We start from the raw sequence: 22659 nt of genomic DNA on the forward strand, positions 1-22659 counted from the left end.
GCCTCTCCGTTTTTAGAAGTGCAGCCAGATTTTTTCTAGATTTAATCCTAGGGCTTTGTGTGCAAGATGAGGGCCTCATTGGCTACGATGTTGTGTGGGCTGGTGATATACTGAGTCGCGGTTGGTCTGCTCTCTGCGGAAGGGTTTCGTCCTCTCCCCAGCGTTTCCTTGCCCTGGTAGGAGACGATGGGTGTTATGGAGCAGCCACTCTGAAGGTTGGGGCCATTGTGCAACTGAAAGGGTCACTGGACTGTATCTCCCTGCCCGGCTAATGACCCATTTAACCAGTGATAGCGCTAGCTCATTGGAGGCCCTAAGCAGGAATATCCCCCCACCCACCCACAACACATACTAGTAACTAAAAGGGGGCTCCTTGAGCTGCTCGGGGCCCTAAGCAATTGCTTAGTCTGCTTCTGCCTAGCATTTGCTCTGCATTAGACTCTGCTGTCACTGTTGTGCTCTTCTCCATTGTTCTTTTGACTCTTCCTTAAGAACTGCTGCTAGCAGTGATGGCCCTTCAGGATCAGACTGAACCTGGCAATCTGGGCATTGTGTTCGTAATTGTCTAGAAGTTACTTTGATTCATGTTGTTCAGACTCTGAGCTGGACACTCTTCATTCACTGTCATAGTCCACACTTTGGGGGGGGGCTGAAAAGGTTGCTTCATGCAAGAAACCTGTATTGGAGTTGGACTGGGGCCTATTGCCACCTCGTTTAAAAGTCCCGCCTGAGAGAATGTAGTCACTCTGGATAGACGGACTGGTAAGAATAACTAAACACCGCTGGATTTGAAGGGCCAAAATTCTGTTTCACTGGTGCAAGGCCCTGATCAATGTAGCCAAATACTTCTAATTAGCTGGCTATAACTGAACTGAGTGTCATGGCTCCAAACTCAAGTCCCTTATCAATTTTCTGCCCTTCATAACGTCTAATGTATAATAGTTGTGTACTATAAATAGTTGGCACTTTTCCCATTGGGTCCATATTGTTTTTTTATTTATAATTGCTGCCTTCACTTGGTCACTGAACCAGGATGGGCTTTTAGTCAAAGTTGTCCTCTTTCTCAATTGTTAAATCTTGGCTTTTGGCCATCTAATAAACTCTTCTTAAAGAACACTCAATTGTCTTTCACATTTTTCTGTTGAAATTTTTCCTACCAATCAATTTCACTCATAACTTTCCTCAGCTTTGGGAAAATAGATAAATAGATAGATACATACATTTGGGACTGTTCTCTTTGCCCTTATTGAATGTAAGCAGATTATGATCACTGGACCCTAAGCAATCAGCAACTTCTAGTTTTTATCTGTCATACCTCACGTTGGGTGCCATTCTTTCTCTGTTAAAAAGTTATCATTCATAATTTTTAAAACTTCCAATGATGTTTTACTACTGGCTGCATGAGACATATACTCCTGCATATGTCTCCCAAGTGGAAGTCCACATAACAACACCATTTTTCTTTCCACACATTATAGATAGGTGTTTAAGGAGTAATTCATCCTGTTTTCGGGTTAGATTCAGTGGTCTGTAACAGATCCCTACCAGTTCCCCCCTCCTGGGCTATGTTAGTTAGCACATTCTTCTTTTGTACACATCACAAATCATTATCTAGATTAGTGGTTTTCAACCTGTGATCCATGGACTCCTGGGGATCTCCAGATTAAGTCTGAACTGTCCAAAGGGGCCCACACCTCCATTTGAAATATTTTAGGGGTCTGCAAATGAAAAAAGGTTGATCTAGGTTGTTTAGACATCTGATTGCTCCATCACTGAGAGTAGTCAGATGTTGCAGTCCACCCTCCAGTTTTCTAATTGTGCACTCCTCCACCACATGTTTGACCATCTGCATCACTACCCTGCAGCCACACTGTGAAAAACGGGCTAAGCCAGATTTCTGCATTGTCATCCACTCTGGCTGTTCCAGTCAGCAGCCTGTTAAGTCTAGTGCAGGATCTGCTTCCCAGATTGCAAACAAGAGGATGTGAATCAGGGCTTCTGAAGTTTGTCAGCAGACCTGTTTCTCTATCCCAGAGTTACTGTCACTCAACTAGAACATAGCTATCAACCCTGATATGCTGTTGTTCATCCACGACTGGCACTGGGATCGCAGTGCTAGACAGGAGTGCATGAACAGCCATTTTAAAGGGAGTTTGTGGCAAGTCAACAAGAACTGCAGGTGTAGGTGTTTTCTTCTGGAGTCAGGCAGATCTTCTTTGGGGAAGTATGCATTGCTTATTGGCACCTGTTGTAGCCATAGTCAGCCTTGCATGCAGCAGGATGTTTTCATCTGTCATAGCTCTCTGTGCAGTTTTAAGGGTGATAGCATCTCATTGAAGTTTTGAGGGAGCTATGTGAGCCAACACATACAAATTAGAAGTTAATTTGTGGCTAAGACAACTACTAATAATACGGCTTGAAATTCATAGAATCATAGAATATCAGGGTTGGAAGGGACCTCAGGAGGTCATCTAGTCCAACCCACTGCTCAAAGCAGGACCAATCCCCAACTAAATGATCCCAGCCAGGGCTTTGTCAAGCCTGACCTTAAAAATATCTAAGGAAGGAGATTCCACCACCTCCCTAGGTAACGCATTCCAGTGTTTCAGCACCCTCCTAGTGAAAAAGTTTTTCCTAAAATCCAACCTAAACCTCCCACACTGCAACTTGAGACCATTACTCCTTGTTCTGTCATCAGCTACCACTGAGAACAGTCTAGATCTAAATTAGGGGAAGGTTTCTAACCATCAGAAGAGCGAAGTTCTGGAACAGCCTTCCAAGAGGAGCAGTGGGGCCAAAAACCTAACTGTCTTCAAGACTGAGCTTGATAATTTTATGGAGGGGATGGTATGATGAAACTTCCTACAATGGCATGTAGTCGATCTGTGACTTCTAGCAGCAAATATCTCCAATGACAGGTGATGGGGAGGTTCTGAGTTACCCAGAGAATTCTTTCCCAGATGTCTGGCTGGTGGGTCTTGCGCACGTGCTCATGGTCTAACTGATTATCATAGTTGGGCTCAGGAAGGAATTTCTCCCCCAGGTCAGCGTGGCAGAGACCCTGGGGGGGTTGTCCTTCCTCTTCGTCATGGGTCACTTGCAGGTTTAAACTAGTGTAAATGGCGGATTCTCTGTAACTTGAAATCTTTAAACCATGATTTGAGGACTTCAGTAATTCAACCAGAGATTATGGGTCTGTTACAGGAATGGATGAGTGAGGTTCTGTGGCCTGCAAGTGCAGGGAGGTCAGACTAGATGATCATGATGGTCCCTTCTGACCTTAAAGTCTGTGAGTCTATAGGTGGCTGTGTTCAGTTCAAATCAATGAGATGCACATGCTGATTTCTGCCCCAAACTGCTGCACAATATTCCACTGGAATAAATACCAGTGCCAGGACTGAGGTTTGTCGAACATTTGCCTGAGGGGTTGATTGGCCAGGTGTCATGGACTCACGGGAATCATTCTCTCTCCTGGCTCCGTATGGTCCCTGAGAGGAACCCCCTTCAGTGGGACAGCCCTTCTCGGGGGTCCACTCTCTGTTGGGGGTCAAGCCATAGGCCCTTCTGCCTCCTGGAACCACACCTCTCTGAGCGCTCAGCATGCCTGTCTCTCTCCGTGAGCTCCCTCAGGGAGTTCACTCACCCTGGACTCCCGAGGCCTCCACTCCCAGAAAGAATGATGCAACCCTGATCTCTAGACCGGAGTGACTCTCAGCCAGCATAAAACAGGAGGATTTATTGAATATCTGAACACAGGATAGGAAATTCTCTGGGCCCTCGGGCCTAGCAACAGTACATCTAGGTCTCTCCTGCATCCAAGTGGGCTCTGGCTGCTCTCTCTCCCCAGTCCAGAAACCCCCTCCTTCCAGCTGGGCATCCATATCACCTTCCCCCAAGTCCCACCTCTGTCCTTTGTCTTCTCTCCCAGGTAAACAGGCTGCATGGGCCTTCTTTCCTCTCAGCTTCTCCTCTCATCCGCCCTTTGTTTCCCCACTGGCTGGTCAGGTTACTGGGATCCTCTCTCCTCAGTCCTTTGTCCTCCCACTGGCCAGAACTGGCAGTGACTCTGAGCTGGGCCTCCCGGTCACCAGTCGCCAGGATATCCATTCTCCAGGACGTCGTCCGAGGTCCCAAGTGCCACCGCTGGCCCTCTGTAACAACAAACTCCCTCTCTCACCATCTTATTAAACCAGTAACAAACAAGGGAACTGAGTCCCACACCCTCTGCAAGTAAACCATTGAAAATACAAGAAAACCTCCCGCTTCATCACAGTAGGCAATTGCTCAAATGGAAGGTTGTGGCCACCATCTTAGACTCAGTATAAATCTCCACTGAGGAAGGTAGGTAGCCAGAACATTATGTCTTGGCTAAGTGACCCTTCGTTATTGTGTAGATTGTTACCCACACCAGAGAGACAGATGTCATCCACATATATGTACTTATTTGCCTCAGTTGTTGATAGGTCATAAATATATATGTTGAAAAGGAGAGTAACTAGAATGGATCCTTGTGGGAGTCCCTTATGCAGATGACTAAGTTGGCTGACTTTGTCTCTACCTTGCAAGATGAAGCTCTGCTTCATTATCATTTCCATAATGAACCACACCCTGAGCTTATCAGAAATAGTCTGCAACAACTTGGTGTTCAGCATCACATGTCAGACAGTGTCATGTGGCTGACAAGTCCACCAGAATGGCACCCACCTTTATCTTGGGTACAATGTCCTCAAATGAAGGCAGTGGTGGTCTGATAACCTGGTTGATGCACATCAGAATCAAGCTATCCATTAGCTTCTATGTAACGTAAAGGAGAGAGATGGGTTGATAGCTCTTAGGATCTTCCAGCAGTTTTCCTAGATTCTGAATAGCAATGACCTTTGCCATGCGCTAGACTTTTGGGATGCAGTTGCCCTGGAAACATCAATTAAAGAAACAGAGCAGCCAACTTTTGGGCCTCGATGAAGAAGGAACTCCAGATGAAGGTCCTGCTTTGAGCAGGGGGTTGGACTAGATGACCTCCTGAGGTCCCTTCCAACCCTGATATTCTGTGATTCTATGAAGGTTATCCTGGCATGGAGCCTTTCCTGTTCCCTTTAGCTTTATGGCCTGGTACAGATCTTTGTCTGAAAAGGAAGCCACCAGGTTTTAATCCACACTGGGAGTCTGCCACCTCTCTGTGACCTCAATTCTGACCACAGGGCTGAAAGACTTGTCCAAGTTCTGTGTACAACTGTTAGCCACTAGCTGGGATGCGATAGTGTTTGCGGTGATTGGAAACTCCTTTTGGCCAAGGATGGAATCTCCAGAAAGTTTTTGATAGTCTTCCAGGCTTTCCGACTAGAATGAATCTTTATGACTCTCTCTCTCCATCAATATAATCTGGTTTGAGCCTGCAATTGACTGAGTTGCTTGTTTTTATTAATGGTCTCTTGGACATTACCAGCATATATGAATTTCTGGTAGAGCTTAGTTGCCTTTGGTGATCACCCAAGTATATATTGTCAGGAATTAACTTCTTAGCAGCTACATTAACTAATTCACAGAAAGTTTAGTAGGAGTAATTTATGTCGGCTGGACATAAAAAATATGTCAGCCAGTTCGTTAACCGACATCTTTAGTTCTGCTTGAAAGACCTCCTACCAAGCTCTCTGAAAATTCCACCAGACCTGCAGTAGACTGTTGCTGATATCTGTAGGACCATGGTGATCAAAGACACACATTGACCCATATGCATTCAAGATCCTGCACTTCTGAGTTATTGATAACTCTAAAACAGACAATGGTGTCCTTAATGTAAAGTGCCACCTCTTTTGCTCCCTCTATCCTTCCTAACTGAGTTATAACCAATTATTTTAATATTCCAGTCATGTGAATCATCCCACCAGGTTTCAATAAATGCTAAGTACATCAAGTTTTTTTCTCATCAATGAGAATTTCCAATTCTTCTTGCTTGTTACCCAGACTCCTAGAATTGGTATGTCAGCAACTGAAATAATGCTTCTCTTCACATTCTTTGTCACATCAGCTCAATTTGTTTATAACATGCTGAATTTCCGTGTGTACCACATTTGCCTTCTTAGCAAAGAAGACTTCCAGCTAGTCTTCCACCAAGTAGTTTAGCCACCTACCTACTACCTGTGAGATGCAGGCCTTCCTGTTTGTACAGCACTCTCTCCAAGTGCAATATGGCGCAGTGTGACACAAATCCCAAATCTTCAGCTTCACAACCCAATCGTGCAGCCAGTGGTGGTCTCATCCAGTATTTTCTGCCTTCTCTCACTCATGGGACCAGTAGGAACTCTGTGAATATCACCCAGACTTTTCTCTTCGTCAGCTCCCTTCCAAGGTCCCTGAATTCTTTTATAATTGGTGTAATTCCACACAATGTGAAGTCATTGGTTCCAAGTATATCATCACCAATGGAGACTTGCCAGATGACCTCATAATCCTATCCAATATTGCTGGTTATATCTCTTAGTTTCATTGCAGCGAGACAACACACCGTCCTGTTGTCCTTGTGCTCCTTGCTGAATTTTCTGTCCATTCTTTTTAGTATGGAGTCACCAGTGACAATTGCTTGTCTTCTTAGGATGGTTGAAGAGTTTCTCTTGGTAACTGCTAGGTTCATACCGCAAGGACACTCATCAAGTATATCCCCTGTATCTTACTGTTCCATTCTTCCAGAGACAGATTTCTTGGTAGTTGACTTGCTGAGTATCTAATAATGACTCGATACTTCTAGCTGGGTTGAATGCTTCCAGGTTATCTTTCCCCTCTTGGTCATAAATCATCAGTCCACACCTTTGGTTCCTACTCTCTCCAGTTCTCTTATTGCCAATCCTTTCCCTTGTGGCAGTGATTTCCAAATGTCGTTGTCCAAGCGTGGTCCAGGGAGGTGTAAATTATTTCTGACTGTGCAAGTATGGACTCATTCCCTGAGTAAGGGCAGGTGGCTTTGCTTCCGTCACCCTTGCTTGGGAGCACTTTAAGTTACAGCTGGAGAGCCATTGGAACCTCATTGGTTGAGGCTGTTAATTGCTCCAGTCGTGCCGGTCATGACCTCTTCCTGGCTATTAATATCCATTTTGGGGGGCCCTGCACTGGAATTCTACAGGCACTGTGTGAGGTGGGGAAGTTGTGATCTCTCCTTCCTGTAGCAGATTTTCTGTCTCTGGGGCCACGTGCTGTTGTTGGCAGAAGCCAACACAGATACTGGAGTGACTCTGGCCCTATATGTCTTCATCATCTTTTTCCTATCATTACAATGTCCTGTTCACTAACAGTAGGCCCTTCCTTTGGACCTGCACCAAACTAATTAGTATGTTATGCAAATCCTTTTTATCCAGGGTTAATGTCCCCTCCCTGAAGCGGTCAGCCATAGGGATGCTGGAGCACTGTAGGTCTGCATTGTGTTACAGTGGGAAATGCACACAGCTGCCTTCATCTAACCATTCCATTACTATTCCTCAGTGTTAGTTTTTGTGGTGCAATGTGCTGCCTGACTCGCAGATTCACTTCTACAGCAAAGCTGTCAGGTCTCTTTTTCAGGCTAGCTACCTTGTGTCAGTATGAATCAGAAGATAGATTGAACATTAATGTCAATTTAAACCTAATGTCTTCTGGCTTGAAATAGAACATGCTAATAGAATAGTCTGTTTTGCTGCACCCTACTGGATTTCCCTAGTGCTAGTGACCAAGCGTGTAATGGGTGCAGGAGAGGTGGAGAGGGATGGTGGCACCATGTGTGTATTGAACAAGCTAGGCTTCTCCTGGCCTCTATGGTGCATTGTCTTCATGTTATCCATTTTAAATTATCAAAAACTTAAAAGAAGTGAATGCATTTGGTCAGTAATGCTTTGGAGAAAGTTCAAAAGGCTTTATGCAGCATCTGTGATCTGGCTGGGGGAGTGAGCAAAGGTTACCGCTGTATTCACAGATTTCTTTAGCACCCATGCATTTCAATGGGAATGCTAGAGTGGTGGTGTTCACATGGAATCGTAGACTTGTAGGACTAGAAGGGACCTCAAGAGGTCATCTAGTCCAGTCCTCTGCACTCATGGCAGGACTGAGTATTATCTAGACCATCCCTGACAGGTGTTTGTCTAACTTGCTCTTAAAAATCTCCAATAATGGAGATTCCACAACCTCCCTAGGCAATTTATTCCAGTGCTTAACCACCCTGACAGTATTATCTAGAGGTTTATCGCAGGAGTGGGTGGGTGAGATTCTGTGGCCTGCATTGTGCAGGAGGTCAGACTAGATGATCATAATGGTCCCTTCTGACTTTAATATCTATGAATCTATGAATCCCTGACACCTGTCAGGGGTGGTCTAGATAATATTTAGTCCTGCCATGAGTGCAGGGGACTGGACTAGATGACCTCTCAAGGTTCCTTCCAGTCCTATGATTCTATGATCATGTCCCCTCTCAGTCTTATCTTCTCCAGAATAAACAAATCTTCTCCAGTTTTTTCGATCGTCCCTCAGAGGTCATGTTTTTTAGACCTTCAGTCATTTTTGTTGCTCTTCTCTGGACTTTCTCCAGTTTGTCCACATCTTTCCTGAAATGTGGCACCCAGAACTGGACACACTACTCCAGCTGAGGCTTAATCAGCGTCAAGTAGAGAGGAAGAATTACTTGTCGTATCTTGCTTACAACACTCCTGCTAATACATCCCAGAGTGATGTTTGCTTTTTTTTTACGTTCAAACACAAGGTCCTTGAATCTGAAACAAGAGGCAGATAACACCCTGGTAGCTGTCCAAACAGCAGAGTTATGGAACACAAGATCCAAAAGCCAAAGAATAAAGAGTAGACTGTATCTAAGGGAGAGTGCAGCAGGTGCAGGAGCAAAGTGGGTCCGGTAATTAGTTCTGCATCCATCCTTATCTCGACAGTGAAGCATGGCACTGGAGCTAGCCATAACAGACCACCCTCTGCTATGCTGTCTCCTCTTGCTTTGCGGTTCTATTTTAAGGATTCCTCTCCCTGAGGCTGTGGGGAACTACAAATTAAATGGATCTGACTGAGTTTATTAATTTTACCAGTGTAATGTATTTAATGTAATTTTAAAGCCCTGAGTCTGCAGTGGCTTCCACTGCTGCAAACCTGTCACAGAACTGGGGAGAGGCCCTTGCACTCAGTCAGAAACCAGCACAGCCCCAAAAGAACTTGTTCCATGGGATCATTTTCACTTTTCAGGTAAAAATCTGGCTCTGCCTACTTCCTCAGACACCCTCCCCCCAATAGCCTAAAACTGTTTGGGGAGGTTATTTGGAATCCTTTTAAATGCTCCTGCACTTTGATGTGCTGTTTTGTTTTCTGATGTATTTCTCCATTTAGTTGGCTGTCATAATGTTAGAGCTCCATGGCTGATGGACAGAAACTCAGTAGAGCTGATCTCACTTGAAGCAAACAGCATTTCAGTCCATTTTAAGCAGTGAACAATTCCCTGCTTTTCATAAAAATTCTATGTTCTCAAATATTTCCATATTGTTTCAGGTGGTTGTGAGTGGGTCCTTCTGGATCTCCTAGTCCAGGGGCGGCCAACCTGGGGCTCCGGAGACACATGCGGCTCTTCAGAGGTTAACATGCGGCTCCTTGTCTAGGCACCGACTCTGGGGCTGGAGCTACGGGCGCCAACTTTCCAATGTGCCGGGGGGGGAGCTGATGGGAGGCTGCTGACGTATTACTGTGGCTCTTTGGCCATGTACATTGGTAAATTCTGGCTCCTTCTCAGGCTCAAGTTGACCACCCCTATGCTAGACCATGTTTAGTGGCCTTTCCCGCTTTCTGCATTATTCAGAGCAGTAAAACACAAATGTACAATTAAAAGATGCTGGAGATTGCGTCTTCTACCCCAGATGTCAAGATGGCTCACTGAGGGATTCTGTTGAGGACAATTAGTCTCTCTTGAAACAGGAGCCTAAGGATGATGCTGGTGGAAACAACCTGCCCGTCATTGCTTTCTCTTCCTTTTAATCATATCCTGTAGTGCCTCACAGGTACATTGAGGCCAATGGTTCTATTCTGATCTTAGCTTTGGATCTTGTTGCAGGCTTGCAGTCACTCATTGTGGAGGATTGAGCCCAGTGAAGGTGTAGTTCCCCCGGAGGCTAAGGTGTCGCTGACTCTGATTGCTAACTTGGATGACACGGTCAAATTCCAAGACAAGGTGAACTTGTTCATACAAAACAGCAATACCTACGTGATCCAAGTTCAGGCCGTTGGCATTGGCACCACGATTGTCACAGACAAACCCTTTGCTCCCGCACTCAACTTGGGACCCCATTTCAGGTAGGTCATCTCTCTGGCTCTCACCTTTTCCGATGCTCCTTCATCTCCATAGACCAAATAAAGAGCCCCAGCAAGGACGTTTTTTATTATAGTCCCTTAGGACTGTAGCTACAAGGGCGGTTCCCATTGACTTAAATAGGAGCCACATAACTGCATTTGAAGACATATTGTAGCCCTTTCAAACTCACTTGCCACATTAGAATGCTAACAAGATGGAATGTGGTTGACAAAATCTCACTAAGTGGAAATTGCAGAGGGTCCAGGAGGCTGAAGATTGAGAAGTGCCCTTGTTGCCAAGAAGGCCAATGGCATTTTGGGATGTATAAGTAGGGGCATAGCGAGCAGATCGAGGGACGTGATCATTCCCCTCTATTCGACATTGGTGAGGCCTCATCTGGAGTACCGTGTCCAGTTTTGGGCCCCACACTACAAGAAGGATGTGGATAAATTGGAGAGAGTCCAGCGAAGGGCAACAAAAATGATTAGGGGTCTAGAACACATGACTTATGAGGAGAGGCTGAGGGAACTGGGATTGTTTAGCCTGCAGAAGAGAAGAATGAGGGGGGATTTGATAGCTGCTTTCAACTACCTGAAAGGGGGTTCCAAAGAGGATGGCTCTAGACTGTTCTCAATGGTAGCAGATGACAGAACAAGGAGTAATGGTCTCAAGTTGCAGTGGGGGAGGTTTAGATTGGATATTAGGAAAAACTTTTTCACTAAGAGGGTGGTGAAACACTGGAATGCGTTACCTAGGGAGGTGGTAGAATCTCCTTCCTTAGAGGTTTTTAAGGTCAGGCTTGAGAAAGCCCTGGCTGGGATGATTTAACTGGGAATTGGTCCTGCTTCGAGCAGGGGGTTGGACTAGATGACCTTCAGGGGTCCCTTCCAACCCTGATATTCTATGATTCTATGAAATGATACATAAAAAAAACTTTTATTTTTTGAGCATTTGAACATTTTGCCCCTTTTTTCACCTGATGGGTGGATCACCCCCACACTCCCCTGTAGCAGCAGTGAACCTTGATGTTGCTCTTTAGCAGCCCCTCTTCTAAATTAACAGTACTGCTTTCTTTCTACCTGCAGCAGGCTCCACATCTCAGTGCCTTGGGGGAGCAGCAAAATTTGTCTTTGTCCTTTAACCTTCCCTAGCTCACTTTTATTTCATGGGTCCCCTGCTGGAGTTCTGTCTAGTAGTGTCAGGGCTGGGACGTAGGCAGTCAGGCCTAGTGGTTATCTTGTGGGGTGGGCACAGGTCCCCATTGCCAGCTGGAGTTCAGAACCAGAAGGTCAGGAACTATGAGTTAGATGCCAGGAATCAGGCTGAGTCAGGAAACCAGGTGGTTGGGATCTGGAGACAGGAGCAGGTAGTGCTGGATGTGTGGTCCAAAGCAGGGTGGAACCCAGTTAAACAGTTATATTTAGTCCTGCCATAAGTGCAGGGGACTGGACTAGATGACCTTTCAGGGTCCCTTCTAGTCCTATGATTCTATGACTTCCTGTTCCTTCTTCTGGCATAAACAGGGGAAGTAGGCCAATCAGGAGCCCCAGTCTTCCAACAGTTGGGGCACAGAGGTGAGTTCTAAGTGAGCTGGGTTTCAAGGAGTCCCGGTTCTCCATGTCTAGATGGCAGCCGGTATCAAGTGGAGTGCCCCAAGGGTCGGTCCTGGGGCCAGTTTTGTTCAATATCTTCATAAATGATCTGGAGGATGGCGTGGATTGCACCCTCAGCAAGTTTGCAGATGACACTAAACTGGGAGGAGTGGTAGATACGTTGGAAGGTAGGGATAGGATACAGAGGGACCTAGACAAATTAGAGGATTGGGCCAAAAGAAATCTGATGAGGTTCAACAAGGACAAGTGCACAGTCCTGAACTTAGGACGGAAGAATCCCATGCACCGCTACAGACTAGGGACCGAGTGGCGAGGCAGCAGTTCTGCAGAAAAGGACCTAGGGGTTACAGTCGATGAGAAGCTGGATATGAGTCAACAGTGTGCCCTTGTTGCCAAGAAGGCTAACAGCATTTTGGGCTGTATAAGTAGGGGCATTGCCAACAGATTGAGGGACATGATCGTTCCCCTCTATTTGACAATGGTGAGGCCTCATCTGGAGTATTGTGTCCAGTTTTGGGCCCCATACTACAAGAAGGATGTGGAAAAATTGGAAAGCTTCCAGCGGAGGGCAACAAAAATGATGAGGGGACTGGAACACATGACTTATGAGGAGAGGCTGAGGGAACTGCGATTGTTTAGTCTGCGGAAGAGAAGAATGAGGGCGGATTTGATAGCTGCTTTCAACTACATGAAAGGGGATTCCAAAGAGGATGGATCTAGACTGTTCTCAGTGATACCAGATGACAGAACAAGGAGTAATGGTCTCAAGTTGCAGTGGGGGGGTTTAGGCTGGATATTAAGAAAAACTTTTTCACTAGGAGGGTGGTGAAACACTGGAATGCGTTACCTAGGGAGGTGGTGGAATCTCCTTCCTTTGAGGTTTTTAAGATCAGGCTTGACAAAGCCCTGGCGAGGATGATTTAGTTGGGGTTGGTCCTGCTTTGAGCAGCAGGTTGGACTAGATGACCTCCTGAGGTCCCTTCCAACCCTGATATTCTATGATATGCCAGTAAGTCATCAGTGGGGGTTGGAGTGTGATGATCCCCAGGGAACCTGCAGATCCAGGTTAGAGACCTGCGAGTCATGACAGCCTCTGTTCTCATCTTTCTTCATTTCTCCCCTCCTCTTGGCTCCTCATCTTTTCCCACTGATCTCTCTTAGTTAGGGCAGAAGCTGGAAGAAAAACTTTATCTCTTGATTGGAAAAGGGAGAATGACTGCAAGGGCCTTTTCTGAAATTAGTTGGGAAAAGCAAAAGTCCACTAACACTGGATGGTGAATGGAAAGGAGTCTCAACTGGAAGAATTTAGCTCTAAGGGTTTGAGATACAATAGTTTTCAGTCACCTACGCTAGTTTTGAGCTTTAGTTCCATTTGAGTGTAGATGTTAGGGGCTTTGTGATCCTTGGTTAACTATAAGTAAGGCTATGTTTTAGTCACGGCTATTTTTAGTAAAAGTCATGGACAGGTCATGGGCAGAAAATAAAAATTCACGGCCCATGACCTGTTCATGGCTTCCGCTATATACCCCTGAATAAATCTTGGACGGCGGTGGCCCTGGGGTGCCGCGAGTCCTTGGGGCAGGGAGGCTGGTGGTGAGCAGCTTGGGACCCCCGCTGGTGCTGGGGAGGCATGGGCGGCAGTGCACAGCCTAGGGTTGCCTACTTTCTAATTGCACAGAACTGAACACCCTTGCCCCGCCCCCACTTCCCTGAGGCCCTGCTCCTGCCCCGCCTCTTCTCTGAGGCCCTGTCCCCCCTCCATCAAGGCCACCCTCCCTCTGTCACTCACTCCCCCACACCCTCACTCACTTTCACTGGGTTGGGGTAGGGGATTGGGGTGAGGGCTCTGCGCTGCTTCCCGGGCTGGGACCTGGGGCTTTCCTAGGCCAGAGCTCCCCTGCGCCAAACTATGTCCTCTATTCAGGTCTCTGCAGCCAGGTCCCTCCCTCTCAGAGCTTGAGAGAGAATGCTCTTTTGCTCCTGGCTTCCCTGGCTGTTATAAGGCCTGCTGGGTCTGTTTGGGGCGTGGCCCCCAGCTGCGGCTGCTCTGCTAATCAACCCAGCTCTTCCCCTGCCCCAGCCCTCTCCCAGGATTATCTTAAACCCCTCTGGGCCTGAGCGGGTGTCCACCCTGCTACACTGTGGCTTCTGTGATCTCTAGGACAAACTTGCGGCCTTAACTATAAGCTCCATAAAGGCTTGGGTTTGTTCACCACTGTTTCTATGGTTATTCCTGGTGGTTGATCAGACATGTTCTGATGGCCAGATTGGATGCATCGTGGTAAGATGTTGCCAGCATTACTCAATTCATGTTCTTCTGACAATCTTTTTCCTCCTATCCTGCACCATCTTCCTGGGGTTAAGCCCCCATTGCAACTAGCTGCAAAACTGCAGCTAAAAAAAGTGAAATGGGGCATAGATAGCAAGATGACTTTGTCTTTTACCAAACCAGAAATTAGGCATCTGTACAGAACTTGATTTAAAGTTCAGATCTGTCATTGCACAAGGTGATGTATTTCACACAGCCATTGTATGCTTCAAATGCATTTTTAACATTTTCTTTCACAGATTAACTTGGAATATGGTGTAAACTCTGGTTTTGTATTTCGCCAGGTGTGTTATACTCACTTTTCACTGGCTGTATATTCTTTATGTCCAAAACAAGACAGTCACTGTGCCACGAATAATTCCTCTGCCTCAGTATACAGTGAAATAATTACTACCTTGCACTCGATGTTTCTGTACATAATGGAGTCAATGTCTCATTGAATATTCATTTCATGTTAGCTCTGGCTCATAGAATCATAGAATATCAGGGTTGGAAGGGACCTCAGGAGGTCATCTAGTCCAACCCCTGCTCAAAGCAGGACCAATCCCCAATTAAATCATCCCAGCCAGGGCTTTGTCAAGCCTGACCTTAAAAACTTCTAAGGAAGGAGATTCTACCACTTGCCTAGGTAACGCATTCCAGTGTTTCACCACCCTCCTAGTGAAAAAGGTTTTCCTAATATCCAACCTAAACCTCCCCCAGTGCAACTTGAGACCATTACTCCTTGTCCTCAGTGGTAGAAGAGAACAGAATAGTCTAGAACCATCCTCTTGGGAACCATCTCTCAGGTAGTTGAAAGCAGCTATCAAATCCCCCCTCATTCTTCTCTTCTGCAGACTAAACAATCCCAATTCCCTCAGCCTCTCTTCATAAGTCATGTGTTGCCCTTTGCTAGACTCTCTCCAATTTCTCCACATCCTTCTTGTAGTGTGGGGCCCAAAACTGGACACAGTACTCCAGATGAGGCTTCACCAACGTCGAATAGAGGGGAACGATCACGTCCCTCGATCTGCTCGCTATGCCCCTACTTATACATCCCAAAATGCCATTGGCCTTCTTGGCAACAAGGGCACACTGCTGACTCATATCCAGCTTCTCGTCCACTGTCACCCCTAGGTCCTTTTCCGCAGAACTGCTGCCTAGCCATTCGGTCCTTAGTCTGTAGCTGTGCATTGGGTTCTTCCGTCCTAAGTGCAGGACCCTGCACTTATCCTTATTGAACCTCATCAGATTTCTTTTGGCCCAATCCTCCAATTTGTCTAGGTCCCTCTGTATCCTATCCCTGCCCTCCAGCGTATCTACCACTCCTCCTAGTTTAGTATCATCCGCAAATTTGCTGAGAGTGCAATCCACACCATCCTCCAGATCATTTATGAAGATATTGAACAAAACCGGCCCCAGGACCGACCCCTGGGGCACTCCACTTGACACCGGCTGCCAACTAGACATGGAGCCATTGATCACTACCCGTTCAGCCCGACAATCTAGCCAACTTTCTACCCACCTTATAGTGCATTCATCCAGCCCATACTTCTTTAACTTGCTGACAAGAATACTGTGGGAGACCATGTCAAAAGCTTTGCTAAAGTCAAGAAACAATACATCCACTGCTTTCCCTTCATCCACAGAACCAGTAATCTCATCATAGAAGGCAATTAGATTAGTCAGGCATGACCTTCCCTTGGTGAATCCATGCTGACTGTTCCTGATCACTTTCTTCTCATGTAAGTGCTTCAGGATTGATTCCTTGAGGACCTGCTCCATGATTTTTCCAGGGACTGAGGTGAGGCTGACTGGCCTGTAGTTCCCAGGATCCTCCTTCTTCCGTTTTTTAAAGATTGGCACTACATTAGCCTTTTTCCAGTCATCTGGGACTTCCTCCGTTCACCACGAGTTTTCAAAGATAATGGCCAATGGCTCTGCAATCACAGCCGCCAATTCCTTTAGCACTCTCGGATGCAACTCATCTGGCCCCATGGACTTGTGCACGTCCAGCTTTTCTAAATAGTCCCTAACCACCTCTTTCTCCACAGGGGGCTGGCCATCTACTCCCCATGTTGTGATGCCCAGCGCAGCAGTCTGGGAGCTGTCCTTGTTAGTGAAGACAGAGGCAAAAAAAGCATTGAGCACATTAGCTTTTTCCACATCCTCTGTCACTAGGTTGCCTCCCTCATTCAGTAAGGGGCCCACACTTTCCTTGGCTTTCTTCTTGTTGCCAACATACCTGAAGAAACCCTTCTTGTTACTCTTGACATCTCTTGCTAGCTGCAGCTCCAGGTGCGATTTGGCCCTCCTGATTTCATTCCTACATGTCCGAGCAATATTTTTATACTCTTCCCTGGTCATATGTCCAACCTTCCACTTCTTGTGAGCTTCTTTTTTATGTTTAAGATCCGCTAGGATTTCACCGTTGAGCCAAGCTGGTCGTCTGCCATATTTACTATTCTTTCGACTCATCGGGATGGTTTGTCCCTGTAACCTCAACAGGGATTCTTTGAAATACTGCCAACTCTCCTGGACTCCTTTCCCGTTCATGTTCGTCCCCCAGGGGATCCTACCCATCAGTTCCCTGAGGGAGTCGAAGTCTGCTTTCCTGAAGTCCAGGGTCCGTATCCTGCTGCTTACCTTTCTTCCCTGTGTCAGGATCCTGAACTCAACCAACTCATGGTCACTGCCTCCCAGATTCCCGTCCACTTTTGCTTCCCTCACTAATTCTTCCCGGTTTGTGAGCAGCAGGTCAAGAAAAGCTCCCCCCTAGTTTGCTCCTCCAGCACTTGCACCAGGAAATTGTCCCCTACATTTTCCAAAAACTTCCTGGATTGTCTATGCACCGCTGTATTGCTCTCCCAGCAGATATCAGGAAAATTAAAGTCACCCATGAGAACCAGGGTGTGCAATCTAGTAGCTTCTGCGAGTTGCTGGAAGAAAGCCTCATCCACCTCATCCCCCTGGTCCAGTGGTCTATAGCAGACTCCCACCACTACATCACTCTTGTTGCTCACACTTCTAAACTTAATCCAGAGACACTCGGGTTTTTCAGCAGTTTCGTACCGGAGCTCTGAGCAGTCATACTGCTCCCTTACATACAGTGCTACTCCCCCACCTTTTCTGCCCTGCCTGTCCTTCCTGAACAGTTTATAACCATCCATGACAGTACTCCAGTCATGTGAGTTATCCCACCAAGTCTCTGTTATTCCAATCACGTCATAATTCCTTGACATCACCAGGACGTCCAGTTCTCCCTGCTTGTTTCCAAGGCTTTGTGCATTCGTATATAAGCACTTGAGATAACCTGCTGATCGCCCCTCATTCTCAGTATGAGGCAGGAGCCCTCCCCTCACAGAATCATAGAATATCAGGATTGGAAGGGATCTCAGGAATATCACAGGCTCATAGAATCATAGAATATCAGGGTTGGAAGGGATCTCAGGAGGTCATCTAGTCCAACCCCCTGCTCAAAGCAGGACTGATCCCCAACTAAATCATCTCAGCCAGGGCTTTCTCAAGCCTGACCTTAAAAACTTCTAAGGAAGGAGATTCCACCACCTCCCTAGGTAACGCATTCCAGTGCTTCACCACCCTCCTAGTGAAAAAGTTTTTCCTAATATCCAACCTAAACCTCCCCCGCTGCAACTTGAGACCATTACTCCTTGTTCTGTCATCTGCTACCACTGAGACCAGTCTAGATCCATCCTCTTTGGAACCCCCTTTCAGGTAGTTGAAAGCAGCTATCAAATCCTCCCTCATTCTTCTCTTCCGTAGACTAAACATCCCCAGTTCCCTCAGCCTCTCCTCATAAGTCATGTGTTCCAGTCCCCTAATCATTTTTGTTGCCCTCCGCTGGACTCTTTCCAATTTTTCCACATCCTTCTTGTAGTGTGGGGCCCAAAACTGGACACAGTATTCCAGATGAGGCCTCACCGGTCTCGAATAGAGGGGAACTATCACGTCCCTCGATCTGCTGGCAATGCCCCTACTTATACATCCCAAAATGCCAGGGTTATTTAGCCCTGAGGTCACTCCAGTCTAACAGCAGACGGTGCCCGGCCCTGTTCTCACTGTAGTTAATGGGAAAACTATAGACTCTGTCTAGTTTTTGTAGCACACCTACCACCATCTTATCAGAATCTCTTCAGTGGGAACAGACCCGCAGAGCCCTATCCTGCCAGGTGGTGAGCACCTCCTGAGTAAAGGCACTCAGCTTCTATCTGTAGCAGGCCATTAATCTGTAGCAGTTGAAGAAAAGGGCAACAGTCTACCCAGATGGTCAAATACGAATGCACACTGTGTTTTCTAATTGCAATGAAAGAGGATCTCTTTAGCAGCAAAAAAAAGAAAAAAGCTTTAGTTTCTCTAGTTAATGGAGTTGCAGGATGCAGGCCACTCGGTGCCCTTTCTTTCCTTTAGTCTGAAATCCCTGGACGTCATGCATGAATCCAGTTATCGTAGCCAGTTCCCGCAGGGAGGCTCGGGGGGTTGTCAAGCTCCATTGGCTTGGCAGCACAGAGATCTGAACGAGAGGAATCACAGACAGGATTCTGTCCCTTCGGGGTCATGTTGGGAAAGGGTCAATATCTCCCCTCCAGTCCTCCAAGGTTTATTTTGTAAAATGTAGATGGATATTTATTTAGCTACACTGCAGCTGGGAGCTGTCTACAATCTGATTGATCTAGCGCACTAAAAACAGCATTCTGGCCACAGTGGCTTGAGCTAGCTGCTCCTCCCGGGCAGGATTGTATTCATGTGCCTAGCCCAAGCCACCACCTGTGCCCAGTGGCTACACTGAAGGGAAGTTGTAACAGATAACGGGGCTGGGTACTTGCTTGCCTCTTCTGCCATGGCCAGTACAAACCAGCTCACTTTGTGGGACTTGGGACTAGCTTTGCACAGATACATAGAGGATATTAAAAAGATAAAGGTAAGGAGAAGCATGATTACTGCAAATGCTAAGATTTGGTCATTCCTGTTTCATTCTTTATTGCAGCTTGTTAGGTAGCCAGCTGCGGGAGGCTCTGCATAAACTGAGGGCCATTTGACACAGAGTGGCTCTTTAAAAAGTACATTGTGTTAGCCATCGCTTCAAGCCACACAAGTCGCTTTGGATGTCACAACATGGCATTCTGTTAAGAGTTAGCTTTAATGCCGTGGATGCAGTTGAATAGCTGCGTTCCAGCAATCATCGAATCATAGGGTTAGAATGGACTACAAGGGTTATCTCATCTAACCCCCTGCCAAGATGCTGGATTTGTTGGGTCTAAACCATCCTTTTGAAAACCTCCAGTGAAGAAGATTCCACAACCTCCCTAGTCATCTGTTCCACTGGCCTACTGCCCTTACAGATAGGAAGCTTTTCCTGAGATTTAATCTAAATCTGCTGTGCTGTAGTTTGAACCCATCCATTCTTGTCCTGCCCTCTGGAGCAAGAGAGAACAATGTTTATCCATCTTTTTATGGCAGCCTTTCAAATATTTGAAGACCATTATCATGTCCTTCCTCTATCTCCTCTTTTCCAAACTAAACATACCCTGTTCCTTCAGCCTTTGCTCACAGGACTTGCATTCCATCCCTTTAAGCACCATTGTCGCTCACTTCTGGATCCTTTCCAGTTTCTCCACATCCTTTCTATACATTGGTGACCAAAACTGGACACAGTCCTCCAGCTGAGGCCTAGCCAGTGCTGAGTAGTGTGGTACTATCACTTCCCATGACTTGCATGTTATGCCTCTGTTAATGCAACCAAAATTGCATTTGCTTTTTTTGCCACAGCATCACATTGCTGACTCATGTTGATTGTGATCCACCACAACTCCCAGATCTTTCTCAGCAGTGCTGCTGCCAAGCCAGTTATCCCCCGTTCTGTATTTGTGCATTTGGTTTTTCTTCCCTAAATGTAGAACCTTACATTTGTCTTTGTTGAATTTCATTTTGTTGTCTATAGCCCAGTTCTCCAAATTATCAAGATCCCTCTGAATTTTAGCTTTATCTTCCAAAGTACTGGCAACTCCCCCTTCCCCCCCCCCCAGCTTTGTGTCATCTGCACATTTGATCAGTATGCTCTCTATTCCTACATGCTGGTCATTAATACAGATGTTAAACAACTGGACCCAGCACAGAACCCTGTGGAACCCCACTTGAGACTTCCCTCCAACCCAACATCATTCCATTAATAGTTACTCTTTGTTTGTGTTTTTTTAACCAATTATGTATCCACTTAATGTGAGTTCCGCCAAACCCGCATTTCTCCAGCTCACTTATCAGAATGTCATGTGGGACTGTGTCAAAAGCCTTGCTGAAGTCCAGGTATATTATCTCTACCGCATTCCTCCTATCTACCAAACCAGTTTCCCTGTCAAAGAAGGAAATCCAGCTGGTTTGGCATGATTTGTTCTTGATAAATCTGAGCTGGCTGCTAGTGATCACCCCTTCGTCCCCCCCACTGTTGGCAAACGGAATGCTTTATACATTGCTCTAGAAGCTTCCCAGTTAAATAAATGACTTTTTGCTCTCTCTTGGGAGAGACACCCCACCATCAGTAACCTTTTCCATCTGCCTCCATTCTGCTGTTCTAGTTTGGATCCCTGCTGCTATCGCTTCAAGATAACCAACCGTGGACGACGAACCCATCAGCTCTACTGGATGACAGAAGGTTTCCCTCCATTTCGCCCGCGTAACCGTTTCCCTGCTATTAGTAATGCCAAGGGCAAGAATTCCTCCCAGAGACCAGAGACCCCCTCTCCAGTGTTTAAGCTTCATCCATTAAGGATGGAGCTGATCCCAGGCAAGACCATGGATATGATGCTGGAAGGCTCCTCTGACACCCCTAAGGTAAAGGACTGCAAGAGCTGCAGAGTTTCAATTAGGTTGTTGAAACTGGTATTTCTTAGCTGGTCCCTTGACATTTATCTTAGAAAATGATCGATGTCTTGCAAGAATTGCTGTAATGCCACAAGTTACCATGGTAGCACCAGTTGCTTTTCTTGCTTGAGCACTATTAGTCGCTAAGGCTTTTCTTGTTACTATAGCTACGATAAACCCAACATTCAAATGCCAAAATACCAGCTGACTTCTGGGGCAAGCAGCAAGTTACAGGGAGTCATGTGTTGAGGCAGAAGGGAAGCTGAAGAAATAATATAGCAGTGTCTGGAGAGATTAGGATCACGGGCAGAAAGTAATTAGAAAAATGCAAGGTAATATAATGGGAGAGGGGAATAATCCCAAACACAGCTATGTAACGGGAGGGAGTAACCTCCAACATAGTCATTACTTATATTTATAAAGAAATAAAAAAATGTCCATTTAACATGCTGTGTCCTGTTGGGAAATGTTAGACCTAATGCATTGTTTTTAAAGAACACAGAGTGATATCTTCCACTCTAAGAGGCTGTTCCCACTGATCATTATATTTGACAGCTCATTTCTCATCAATATTTTCCATTCCAGTATGCCCTAGCCCTTATGTCCCAGGGACAGCATGGGACATCAAGTATAGCACTGCTACATGCTATGAAAGGCACCAAACCCAGGCTCCAACAGGCTAATGGGGGGAAATCAGGAATGCTGAAAGTGACTTAGGTGTGATAATGGACAACAAAGTCCAGGGCTGTGTGTATGCACATTACAGCACAGGGACCTAATCAGCCCTTTCCACTGACCCCACACTCCCCTTTCCTTTCTTGAGTGAAAGGGAGCCTGCACCATCGGTGTGAGGTTTGGGAAGGACTCAGAAGTGGGTGTGAAGCTTCCTCCTTTCCTCCCCTTAGCCCAATGGAAGTCCTTCTGCAGGGTTCTGGTTTAACAGGCAGGGAGGGAGAAGAGAGGAGTTGCCAGTCAAGCTGTTCTGGATCCTCCTGCTTCAGAACTGCAGGCCATAGCTGTGTGTAGTAATGCAGAGGGAATGTTTATGAGCTTGTGTTGTCCCTGATGTCAGTGCTTTGGAATGCTCCTGCGGGAGAGGTGTTTCTGGAGTACTCACCAGCTAGCTGTCCCTCTTGGAGGAAATCTTCTGTTCCTTCCTGGGCTATGGCATGTCAGGGGAATAGATAGCATAACAGAGACAAAGGGATGTCAGTGTGGTTGCCCTTCCCTCCGGCAGATCCCCAATGGTCTATGAGCTTAGTGGGGTGGAAATCTTGTGCTATGTCACTGGGGGAGACCCTGTCTGTTCCAACTGGTGGCAGAAGAAAACCCAGTTTTCACACTTCTGCATGGCTTTTTCCAGGTAGCAGACATTCTGATTGCTGTATGGTTCTGTTGGGATATGGACACCTCATTACCTGATAGATGTTGACAAATTGGATTGGGCCTAAAGAAGAGAATCAAACAATCAGGAGGCTAGAGGGATTGACTTACTGTCAGGATCCTGACAAGGGCAGTCAGGACCAAGGGTCAGAGCCAGGTGAAACCGGGGACTGAGAGTAGCAGAG

General features: G+C 46.4%; 1 protein-coding gene across 1 annotated transcript in view; it reads left to right on the forward strand.

Moving 5' to 3' along the window:
- HYDIN (HYDIN axonemal central pair apparatus protein) overlaps positions 1-22659 on the forward strand; it is a 387143-nt gene that overhangs the window by 161286 nt on the left and 203198 nt on the right. Inside the window, exons 18-19 of the mRNA XM_077831048.1 lie at positions 10058-10296; positions 20806-21061. Coding sequence (XP_077687174.1) covers positions 10058-10296; positions 20806-21061 — 495 coding nt within the window. The remainder of the gene's footprint in view (positions 1-10057; positions 10297-20805; positions 21062-22659) is intronic.

The sequence above is a fragment of the Eretmochelys imbricata genome, chromosome 12 (assembly GCF_965152235.1).
Source record: "Eretmochelys imbricata isolate rEreImb1 chromosome 12, rEreImb1.hap1, whole genome shotgun sequence".
Lineage (NCBI taxonomy): Eukaryota > Metazoa > Chordata > Testudines > Cheloniidae > Eretmochelys > Eretmochelys imbricata.